The sequence below is a fragment of the Siniperca chuatsi genome, linkage group LG1, assembly GCF_020085105.1.
Source record: "Siniperca chuatsi isolate FFG_IHB_CAS linkage group LG1, ASM2008510v1, whole genome shotgun sequence".
NCBI classification, from domain to species: domain Eukaryota; kingdom Metazoa; phylum Chordata; class Actinopteri; order Centrarchiformes; family Sinipercidae; genus Siniperca; species Siniperca chuatsi.
The window spans coordinates 7,192,713-7,205,613 of record NC_058042.1 but is presented as its reverse complement, the minus strand read 5'-3'; the positions used below and the strand labels follow the sequence as shown (position 1 = coordinate 7,205,613).

The window sequence follows — 12,901 nt, the reverse complement described above, 5'->3', positions numbered from 1 at the left end:
AAAATATTTCACAATATTTCAAGTATAAATCTGTATATCTAAATGAGAGAACAAGGGACTTTCCCCTCTCATGGAAACATAATGTAGGCTAAAGGTTTTAGGTCTGTGTGTTAGCTGTATTTTATGCGTCCTTATGTTGCCTCATCATGAGTGTAATCAGTGGGCTCAAATATCTATTGACTGTGTGTAAACACAAGTGAAACTGTCCTACTGTACTTTGCAATGTTACGTAATTTACATCACTTGGCACTTTGTGGATACTCATTTTAATTCCTTTGACTCAAAGCCATACTGTTTACTCAACTTTATTCACGACATTAAAAAGGCTGAAGTATCAAAATAAAATTAAAAGTTGTTTTCAGCATGTTGGAGCAGAATACAGGAGAAAACAAGTTGTTTGCGAGGCCCACCGCACCACTCAAAACACCAACAACACAACTTCCTTACATGTCTGTTCCTCATAAATACCAACAACCAGCTTCTTCCTTCAAAGCACTCCTAGGGGAGCACTGCCCGTATGTATAATTCACAGCAGACCTCAAAACCTTGTAAAGCAAACATGGAGGGCAACTTGGTAATTTTGAAGCATGTGGCAATACAATATGCAGTCCTAATGATTATAGTGCTACTGCCGCATTGTGGCGTCTGCTAAATACAAAAACCGGGGACCCCCTGGATGCCGCTCCATGGGGATTCCCAGCAACATAAGGAATGGTTTAATCTCACTTCTACACCATTAACTACTAGAAGAGACCAATAATAGAGGAACTTCCACCCAAGTTGCAACTCTTGACCAAATCATAGCATGTTTTCGAACTAACATTGTGCACATTCCTGCACAATTTTATTTTTCCGATTTTTATTGTCCATTTTTCTATTTGTGTGTGTTGACTTTTGCGGCACTTGCATTTTATCTTCTATCTGTATGTGAAAACCTACTTGGCAATAAACCTGATTTTGATTCAGATTCTAAAATTGATCACTTCTGCCATAAAAAACAACCCATCAACACTGTACTTCAAACACAAACTCTTTATTTGAGAAGACACAACACAATCTGTTAAGAATGTTGTCACACAGATTAAGGTTTGACATTGAAGTCCACGAGTGCTGCCTGCAGTCTTACATCACCACATATCTTAAAAAAGGTAAACAAGAATAGATATATGCTGCTCTATTTCAAAACTTTATATAAACAATGAATACATATTAAGGTGTTCTGTAATAAAGATATTGGCACTCACAGTATTTACTTACTTCTAATAATACACTGTACATTTTCCAAGAGTATACCGCCTGTGCAGAACAGCACAGTAAAGGCCTTGCATTTTAAACCATGTCACAACCTTTAGCACAGGGACAGTAAAGAATTGTGCAAAGTCTGCTAGCCTATAAAGCAAAAAAAATATAATACAGATAGGTGTCCATATGTAAACATTCTTTGATATTCTTAGAAACATTCATCTGGAGTGTCAGAGAAGAGCAACGATAAAGGCTGCTCACGTTAGGAGCTTTCAACCCGGCTACTACGAGGACCACCCTGTCAACTGCTTCCCTGCTATATGAAGAGTTACCCAAAACTCACTTATTCAACTTCTGGGGTCAAAATGAAACCAAACACATAGCATTAACTAATGAAGATGGACATTGACACATAAGCTTTCCAACGTGTCCAAAATTTACAATCACTGCATTTTTCTCTCACAGATGACTCAGTGAGTTTTGGAAACCTCTTCATCTGACGACAGTAGGCCTACTTATGTTTAGAAAACTGATAGTTCCCATTCTCACGTTTTTGATTGGCTGACTCATGTTTGAAGCCGTCGTTTTTTTTTTTTTTCCTTTTACACAGACACACACACAGACGTTTTCAGGTAAATTCAATGCACTAACCAAAAATGACCATATAGCAAGAAGAGAGGCATTTTTGGTGTATTGATTGCTGGACGGATAAAGTTCAGCTACCATTAACATACATTATTTATTGGAAAATCTGTTATTTTGTATTCTGCTGTTTTTAAATATAGTGATGTAATTGTGTGTTTTATGGTGTGTAATGCTTGACTATTACAGTGGTCTGTAGGACTGGGCAATGACAATTTATACAGTCAGATGATATACATTTGAGATATATAGATTTTGCCATAGCGTTTATACTGCGGTAGCTATCTCTTTAATATCTCTGGCTGTATTGCAAATCACTGAGCAGGACCAATTTATGGCAATATTGGATTTTTAAATGATCTTTTGCATCAATATGATGAAGTACTTTGATTTGTTAGGTATTTAGTTTGCTGGATCAGCCAAAAACAGACATTCCTTTGTTTTGTTTTTATCCATTAACAATTTCTGAATCGGCTTTTTCCAGAAAATTTATCACAATACTGTCATAAAATTACATATACTGTGAAAGGTTATTATCCATATTGCCCACCCCTCATGGTCTTTTTTAAAGAAAAAAAAAGAAGAAGCAAGATTGTTGGTGTCAGATACAGTCCAACAGACAGACTCAAAGCTCAAAACACCACATTTTCTTACTTCCCACTTGCTAAGAGATAGTTTTGGTTTTATATGCCCAAGTTTGTATCCCTCTCAGAGATTTCTGCCATGACTGCAATGGATATAAATGGAACAGTTTGTGTTTCTCACAGTGTTACATTTTTATTTTTTGGAACACAACTTCATTGAGAACGATATAAACTAAATTAATTTTAAAAAAAAGGTCTTAAAACTGACACATGGCCCCTCTACAAAACAGGACCCGATAATGCAGGACCCATCATAGTTGATATTGTACTTTAGTAGTGTAAATTGGCAACATAATGTGCAAATAACCAAATTACCAAAACAACTGACAAGGTAAATGTTGGGCTTTTGGGGCCCTTGGGGCCCTTGGGGGTCTGGGGCAGCTGCCGTCTTTGTCCAGACATATCACAAAACCTGGGCAAATTCAACCAAAACTATCTGCACGGCTACACACCTCTAGAGCGGTGGTTCCCGAACGTTTATGTCTCATATGTCTGAGTTGTGAGCAACTGAGACAGATTCCCCTTCCAAACTGCTCAGATTTGTTTCGTTTGAGTAATTTTCAGCAACAGCAAAAAGGTGAGTATTTTACAAGAAAAAAAAAAGCAAAGATGAGAGAAAAGTCCCATAAATCATCTTGTTGACCCATTGGAGGGGTCCCAACCCCCAAGTTGGGAACGACTGCTCCAGAGTTAAAGAGAAAATATGGGGTTTTTGTAATTTAATTGAAGCTTTGTTTTGTTTTTTTAATCCCTGATATGATCGCTCAAATTTCCTCACCCCTGCCTCATGACCATACTCCACCATTAAAAATAAAACTGTAAGGAGACGTGCAGGAACTATTTTCTTTCAGAACTTCATGTATTCGTTCTTCAGTCTGCTCAGTCTCGTGCCGTGGCTGCGGATGATCAGAGACAGGAGCTCGTGCTTGTCCTTCAGTCCCAGAGAAATGTCCAACGTGTCCTTCAGGACGTCCCGCGTGTGCACTATCATGTTAAGAAAGTCGTCGTTGAGCCGGTGCTCCTCCTTCAGCTCGCTCTCCTGGCTCTGCTTGAATTTCACCTCCAGCTCCAGCAGAGATTTCTCCGAGTTTGTAAACGCCTCGCTTATCTGCGCCGTCTCCTTCCGCAAATATTTCCCGTAGCTGTCCTCTCCGTCCAGGTCGTACGAGATGCTTTTCCCGATCCCCTCCAGCACCCTGGCCGAGTCCTCAATCTGCCTCTTGATAATGGTGAAATCATCCCGTATGACGGCGTCGTGGTCCTCGGAGAGACCGCACTTTCGCTCGTCGGTCATTTTGAAAAGCATCTGGCATTTCTCTGGGTCGTCGTTATCCTCGTAGTCACCGTCCGGCACGAAATAATGATGAAAAGTGCCGTTAGACATCTCCGGATGTAAAGGTCCGCTGAAAAAAGCTCCACACATCGGCAGTGATATCATCCCGGCACACAGGAGCAAGTGAAGAAAAGCCATGATGCCCCACTTGTCCCAAACACATTCACAAAATAGGGAATATTAGTATAATAATATATAATAATAATATATAGTTTTAAACGGTTCTGCAGCTTAAGTATCAGCCTGATGGACTATCTGACTCCAACCCGGCGTAGAAACACAGACATTTCAATGAGGTTTAAACGTCCAAACTGCGCAGTTAGATGAGGCTTTGTTGTAACCTCTACGTCCTCCTCAATATCCTCTTTGTCCAAACAGATTTAAAAAAAAAATAAAGAAAGAAAAAATTAGGGGAAAAAAGTGGCGTGAAAATGTTTAACAGCCTCAGCTTCTCTTCCTTTAACCGAGCATGTCAGCTTCCATCACTGTTGGTGAACGGGAAAGCAATGTATGAAAGTTTGTTTTCAGCGTGGAAACAAGTTGTAGGCGTACACCGCCCGACTTCGCTTGGTGCCTCAAACGCAACATCTGGATGTCTCAAGTGCCGCGCTTCGGGTTTTTGGCTAATAATACCTCGCTGCTACTCTCAAATTACAGCCCCTCCGTCACTTAAAAAGGCTGCTTTCAGGCTGGAGGAGGCTACCAGCGGGGCCGAGCTGTTAGAGCCTCTCTGAACCCAGGAAAGACCAAGTTTGTGTTCATTCACATAACCGTGACAAGTTGACGTAGTGGTAAGAAAAACAAAAAAACAAAAACAGTTTTTAATTAGGATTATTGAAAAATACACAAGTGACCACATATATAAAACTTGAAACCGGTGGTGGAACTACATTCACACAAGTAATATACTCAAGTACAATTTTGAGGTAGGCAACTTGAGTATTTTCATTTTACGCTACTTTTACTCCACTACATGTCAGAGGGAAATAATGTAGCCTACCTTTTACTCCACTGCTCAGATTATTAATATATCAACTAATCAATTATGCTGTATTATTATAGATTAGTGTAAACTACCCAGTAATCAGTTGAAATCAGCTCCTTCTTTGCCAGCTGCAACATTAAAGTGAAGCTTAAGCATGAATAACACTATTTATAATCCAGTAGATATATTATTCTGAAATGGGCCATTCTGCATAATGAGTGCTTTTACTTTTGTTGCTTTAAGTACATTTTGATGCTAAAACTTGTGTAGTTTTACTTAAGTAACATTTCGAATGCAGGACTTTTACTTGAAACAGAGTATTTCTACACTGTGTTATTGCTACTAAAAGATCTGAGTACTTCTTCCACCACATCTTTGAACGCAATCCGACCCGACACTCCTGTAATTATAGCCTAGTACTTTTATAAAACTTTAATACCTGATGACATACATGCGGCAGAAATGTGGATTCAACCGTATGTAGTCATTTGAGACTTCTATTGTATTGGATCGGATTATTACATTATTTGATTGAATTACGTGTTTCTAATAGTTTTGCTTTCCCAAGAATTAGGTGGACAAAATATTAGAAACAACTCTCAATATAAAAGTAGTCACTATATAATTATGCCACAAGTAACTTCCTCAAAATGACCATAGATGCCTCTGTGACACATTTGAAAGAAAAAAACAAGTTATAAATGACAAAATGCTAAAAGAAAATGACAAATGTAGTAGGCTATTTATAATTTTCTCCTCCTGTCCTTGATGGAAGCCATTCACTAGATCAATTTCAAGGAATAGCACATCCTAGCATCAAGTTGATGCTGCTAATCAGTGGTAGAATTTAATTAAGTACATTTACTCAAGTACTGTACTTAAGTGTAATTTCTAAGTACTTATACCTCACATCAGTATTTCAATTTTCTGTTATGATTTTACATACAAAACATACAATGACCTCGCAGAATGATGCACTGTTATAGATTAAAGTGCCCAACAGTATATAAAGTAGTAAAATTTGTTCCACCTCGACCTGCTACAACATTAAAATGCTGCTTACAGGTTTAGGCATCAATAATAATGATCCGATATTACAGTGTGTATAACTCTGATAGGGGTCAACAGTACAAAAGTCGATTTATCTACTCTTTAAAAGTAGAGCTAAACCTGACTTTAAGCCACTTTGCCCTCCACTTTATCCCTGCCAGCAGCTGAAACATATCTAAGAATTAAATCTGAATTGGACTTTAAAGGCTGCAATTGATCATCGTTTTATTTAACAATATAAAAGTAATTGTCTAATACCAGAAATTATGTTGTGAAGCGTATATGTCTGGCCTGGAGTACATAGACTACAAGCTGAATTCAGGATTCATGAAAACATGAGCTGTCCCTTAACATAGTGACCACCTGTTTTTCAGTCACCTGCTGGCATCAAATGACAAGTCCAGTTTCTAAAGTTCAAAGGAAATAAAAATACATGCGATGGTCAAGTGTCGAGTAGTGAGAGCCGAAAAAGCTTTGTTTCAGCTTAGACCTATAATTTAATCAAGATTTTTACTATACTATGCTGATTATAACTGTACTTACTTGGGAAATAAAATGTTGTGAACTATGTTCCAGTTTCGAAACAGTATGCCAGTGGTTTTTTAAAGTAGAAGACACATTTTAAAATGTCAAATGCCATTCAAATGAAATTACTTTTTCCAGTAAGCTTAAGCCACTACAGTCACAAAAGCAATGCCTTAAGGTAAGAATAGTTGTTTTTAAATGTGATCTTATAGCTCAAGAACTAACATGATAAGAGTAATCTAATTTGCTAAACCCACAATTCCACTCAATGTGTGCATATCTTTCCAGTGGAAACAGCAGACGCTACAACATCACCTACCTCTGAGGAGTCCAGCTCTCATTTTTCCACTGCATGAGTGATTATTCAGGGTTGTGACCTGCATAAATTAAGCTTGAGCAGAACAAGTTTTAAGTGGTAAATTCATTGTTAAAAGTAAAAGTAGGTTTTTATCTCCGGTTTATTTATTTGATAACATAGCCTATTATAATACAAAAATGGAAAGTGGTTGACTAAGTTACATAAGCCTTACATAAAACAGGGTCTGCAATGTGCATCAGCCTGATTTATGATGTAGAGAAATGCCTCACTGCTCATCTCACCGCAATAATGACACTGAGAAATTGAAAGAACATAATTTCATAATGTCACCCAAGTCCTCATCTCAGTGTCACTGTTGCGCCCAAGTTTCTGAAGACTTTACAATTACAGATTTTATCCTCTCCTCTAACCGTAATAATATGTATTGGCATGTGTGCAACTCCACTTTTATTAGAGACCTGCAGTGCAACTCCACTAAAAAGGGAATATACTGTCCAGACCAGAGTGGCAGTCTGGAGAAATCATATTTGAGGCTTTTGATAAATATCTTACACTGCACGGTACCTTTTACTCTCCTGTTTTCTCTCATTTTTAATTTCTATGTAACTCTTGAAGTATTTAAATGTGTTTTTATATTGCCTCATTTTACTTTTACATTTTGTCTTGATGCCTTTTATGTTTTACGTAAAGCACTTTGAATTACCTTGTTGAAATGTGCTATACAAACAAACTTGCCTTGGAGAAGCAGAACAGTGGCTGCCATGTGACATCATTCTGCAGAAGGAATTTCAGTGTGGTGTCAGACAAAAAAAAAAATGGAAAATGGAAAATGAAGTCATGTTGTGGGTTTAGGGTGTGTCACTCTGTTTTGATGTGAAGTCTTTTGTGGCAAACTACATTTACATTAAATCATTTTGAAGAGGAAAATAACTCCACCTACTCACATAGGACAGTCTCAAAAAAAAAAAAGAAAAAGTCCAGCAAGGAGTTCCCTCCCTCTTTTTTGCACTAAAGCTGGAACGCAAAACACAATCCAGAGATTTTCTTTCTCTTACCAGCTTTCTGCTGTGTGAGCTGCTGAGGCAGCTGTTTTGGTCCTCTCAGTCTGGATATTGGATGAAATTTGAATTTAACAATACATACCAACATTTAACAACCTAATTTGTGATAAAGTGCCTCCAACTTTGAGCTAAATTGACCAAACTGGGATTAGGTTCCAGTTTGGCAAACCTCTGCTTCCCAAACTGAGCTTGACTCCAAGCGATTCAGCAATCAGACTCAAATAGTGCTTCCTGTGATTGCAGAAAAGGGTTTGTTTATTTTACATTTTCGGGACCAACTGACTTCTGCACTGAACTGTATTACATTATTGGAAACCTTGTTGCTGGAGTCATATATTTAAGACAGTGTGATCATTAATGGATCCACTTATTGGAAGGTGCTGTGTGTCAAAAAGCGGAACATGAAGGCAGAGTAGGTGAAATAACAATTTGGTTTTCTTGGTCTATGTTCAGAACAGAAGGCAAACAAGTCCAAACGGGAGCCGATAAAAGAGGCAGAGATCAAAACTTACAAACAAGCAGACAGGACAACATGGCTGAAGCACAATGGCATAAAGCTACATTGTGTATATATACTAAAAGTGTCTGATTACAGGAAATGAGGGACAGGTGAGCTGGCTGGTGAAGATCAGGTGACTGGGGAATGGTGGGAACCGACTGAGGCCTACTGCTGGTCAGGCAGGGAATGACAGGGTCTGAAATGACAGGACTGGTTAGACCTGGCAGGCATGGATAATGGCAAGAAAACTACAGACGACACCCCAGAGTACTGGTTCCTGGGTGAGCTGGGAGGGACACCGCTCAGGAAACCTACAGCTGCATAAATGCTCGGCGACGTGGTTCTGGTTAAAGGACAAAGTATTCCAATATGAAGTAAAACAGATGGTAGTTGACTATTAAAGCATAAGAGAGTTTACGAATTCTTGTACATGAAATATAGAAATCGTTTTCAACAAATGAATCACAGTTTTAGTTGTTGGATTTGCAAGTCAGTCATAATTAATCCAACACAGTTCAGCTGTGAACTCAAATATGATGATTATTTTTATCTCCAGAATCACTGTCATAACATTGTTGCGCACTTCAAAAACACAGAATTTGGATGTCAGAGTGTTGTAGTCTGAGCAAAAGACACATTTACCATACATAAACAATTTATCAATATCACATGATTCCCTTTTAACATATGAAACTGGTCATGTTTCACATTATTTGGATTGACATATCAAACTAAAGTATTAAAATTATGAGAATGAAATTTTAAGTTAAAAAACATACAAAAAAGTGTCATTGATTTTGAATTTACCGAAATTTACCAACTTATGCCCAGACCCAGAGTACTTTGTATATTGTGAAATGTCTGCTGAAAGTTCTGCCACACTCACCCAGTCTCACCCAATTAGACATAACTGAAAATCTTCAATGAAAATGTTTTTGGCTGCACTTCTTACAACATTGCTCACTTTGAGCCCTTATATCACAGTTGGCTTCAAATTCTATCCAGACACCATACTTTGTAACGCTCTCCCAAAACCCTCTGGCAGTCTGCTGCGGCCCCAAGCCAAAGAAATGATGACCCAGCATACCCAGTGACAGGATGATGGCAGTGACATCATGTGGACTTTTAAGAATCTGTCTTTGCAGCAACTCAGACCCTATAAAATATAACACAAAGAGAAATTCTAATATTCATTCTTATCCTTTTTCATTATCAGTTGTTTCTCCTAGTCAGCAAATCTATTGTATTTCCCGACACATTGTGGGCCAAGGAGGATTTAGATAATATAGCAGGGAGACAGCCAATGCTGAAGATGCATGGCCTTGTCTGGGGAGCCTCAAACTATGTATCTGTAAAGCCAAATGTCTTTTGTATCTGTAAAGTCGACTTTCCTATCATTTTTTGTGTGTAAAACTGTCTCTCTGCTCTGGTGAGACAGAGCTAATGCGTAAGTGTGAGGTTCTCTTCTTACAGCTGTAATAAATGTTGGACATCTTGTTGGTTTAGTGCTTGTCTTTTATGTGAGTGTAACTAACAGAATCTCTGGACCCTTTCCAGCCTTCACGCCAGGCTTATGTAACTGTAGTATGCAGAACAAATCATATACTTTATTCCCATATGAACAGATGTCTTGGCATAGTGAGGGTTGTGGTTTTTGATTTCTACAGGTCTTTTAGCACAATCCAGCAATGCAGATGTGGGTGGACATCTCAGACAGGCAGCAGTTGTCCACAACCAATGTCCACAACATGATATGCTGCAGAGCACGTCTTTTTAGCCATTACCCTGCACAGCAAACTAGAAATATACTTTGACGGAGCACGTGCACTGAAACGAAAGTGCTGTTTTAACCATTGCTGGGCTCATGGTTGATTGCCCCCAGAGGGTGAATCCTATTGACTTTAGTGATTCCCTGACTTTTCCTCTAGGGCCATCATCAGGTCAAAATTTTAATTTGTCCAGTATTTTGGTTTATGACCAAATATCTGCAGAACTACTGACATTCCCATCAGCCTCAGCTGTACTTTGTGTTTAGTGCTAATTAGCAAATATTAGCATGCTAAACACACTTAACTAAGATAGTCAACACAGCAATCATTGTACCTGCTAAACATCACAATGTTAGCCTTGTCATCGTGAGCATGTTAGCATGCTGACAGCATTTAAACTCAAAGCATCGCTGTGCCACTAGTATGGCTGTAGACTCTCAGTCTTGTTATATTACTGTTGAACTAATCTACCTCAGCTTTCAGTCAATGTATACAGTAGGACTGCTTCTTCCAAAAAGATTTTCTAGAGTAGCAAACATGAGTAGCATTCATTGTTTCTTCATGTATAACCTTTCCACTCATTTTTGATGAAAATAACTCTGATCTGGACCGATAATGGAAATATACAATTATGCACCAATATACGTGTATTGCACATCAATTTATTACACTATCTCCCTTTTTTAAAATCTGTGTGTATTTCAGATTCCTTAATGTTTTTTTATTGTCATATTTCTTTACTGAATATTTTGAACATTTTTGTATGATGTTACTCAGTGTACATTTTGGGAATCAGATGAAAGTTATTACTAAAGGTATTATATCTTAGTCTCCATAGTGTTAAAGTTTGCACACGCAGCATACATGCTTTTTTTCATGTATTTCTTGTTTTCAATTCTTGCAATTCTGATATCTTTTCCAACTGCTGTTTGTGTTATGTTTACTTCCTCCAAATTTATTCCATCCATATTTATAATTTTCTTCCTTTCCATTCCTTATATCTGTCTTCTCCTGCTCCACCAACCCAACGCTCACAGTATGCACTCTAATGAAGTTATTTCATTTCAGCCTGAGATAATGGCCCAAGAACAAATCCATTTGTCTGCACACTCAAAGTCCGTGTCATTACAAAAGACATTTCAGAATGGTTGGTAATTAAGTTTTACTCGGGAAAACTGTGTAATATATGTAATGTGTTCTTTTGGCTGTGGTTCTACTGTGCATGAGCCTCATGTGAACTTCTGTCCTGATGTGCTAATGTGGACTACTTTTGATCTCTTCCTCAGTGATGTTTATAAGCCATTTCCACTCTGGGGATGTTTATGGCAAGATTAACTTTAACTGTATGATGCATTTAGGAAGTCTGTTTTTCAAAACATTAATTACTGTCCCTGCAGGATTAAAATAAGATGTCTTTTGGTATGTCATTTTGTTTCATTAATTAAAGGTCATATTGATAACATTTTTATGTAGACAAATATTTTTTAAATACATCTACAGAGCTTTTAGAAAGGTGTGGAATAAAAGTATCACCTTTCTTAAAAAAGAAAAATTATGATTGTAAATTAATCATTTTGAAAAATTTGGCAGGTCAAAAATTCATGTTTTGTTTAAGTATGAGACATCTGACGTTTGGTACCTGCTTCTAACAAGGCTTGTGAGCCAATCATATAACAACACTGGTATCACATGGTATAGTTGCCAGTTAGTGTGGAAAAAACGAACACTGACGTTAGCACATATTAGCTATCTTAGCTTAATTGTCCGAACAACAATAACCCATAAAATTACAGTTCTGCATATTTAAACAAAATAAACAACAACTACCACTTGTGGACTGGTCCGCTTATGAAAAGATGATCGCTCTTCTTTAAGAACAGAGTGTATATATGTATATATTGTAAGGATGATAGTGTAAGGATTTTATGGCAAGTGTTGCAACATAGGGTCCCTATAATTATCAAATGATGGGGGGAAAAGGGTTGCCTAAAGCTAGCTAGCCATATCCTAAGATTACCATAGATAACTTTACATGAAATACCACCGCACAAATTAACCTAAATCTATAGCTAATGTATAGTTATATGTTGCAGAATGTATTACTCTATCACGAAAGATTCATCACTTGATGAATGTGTGAGTCTGAGTCTCACTCCACTCGACCATGAAATATGCAGGTTGTGCAACGAACTGGCGACTACTGGAATGGAATAGAAGGGGGGAGGGGGAGTGCATCATCTAGTGGCTGGATGTTATCAATGTTATCAATAGCACCTCTAACATGGTTTGTGATTGGTAATTGGACATCCCTGACAGCTGTGAACAAAGTTCCCATTGCTTGATATGATGCCAGTGCCATTTTAAGCATTATTCAATTTAATAATATTGTTCTTCTGATTTGCCATTGTTGACATATAGATGTTTTCTTAAATGTTATTGAATGCTGATGTGGTAATTTGCCAGATAAGAGAGGATAAAGTTTTCATAGACATCAGAACAAAAACACTGGAGAAAAATAGTAATGCTCATAATACGATTCAAATCTGTCCCAGACCCTCCTGATTTTCTGATGTCCTGATGTCTGGATCAATTGAAATGTTTAACCATTCGTCCAAAACTTTCCTCAAGGCGTAACCTCTGATGCGTTTTATGAATAAAAATAATGAAGAGCGTTGCTATTCACAGACATTTTTCTTGATGTCAGATATTTGGATTTTTATTTGAAATCTTAAAATAACATGGCAGTCTATGAGTGCTATAACGCTTTTGCCTGAAAGTTTCCAAGTTCTTGTCTGTTTCAAATCATGATCTTCTTCCCTATGGCCATTGGCA

The 12,901-nt window shown here is 37.7% G+C and overlaps 1 protein-coding gene across 1 annotated transcript; it reads right to left on the bottom strand.

Annotated features, from left to right (window-relative positions):
• Positions 1–1,017: 1,017 nt before the first annotated feature.
• On the bottom strand, positions 1,018–4,513 carry fibinb (fin bud initiation factor b). Its single transcript, XM_044202123.1, has one exon. It carries the CDS (start codon positions 3,997–3,999, stop codon positions 3,376–3,378), a length of 624 nt encoding a protein of 207 aa, XP_044058058.1. The 5' UTR covers positions 4,000–4,513; the 3' UTR covers positions 1,018–3,375.
• Positions 4,514–12,901: the final 8,388 nt, after the last annotated feature.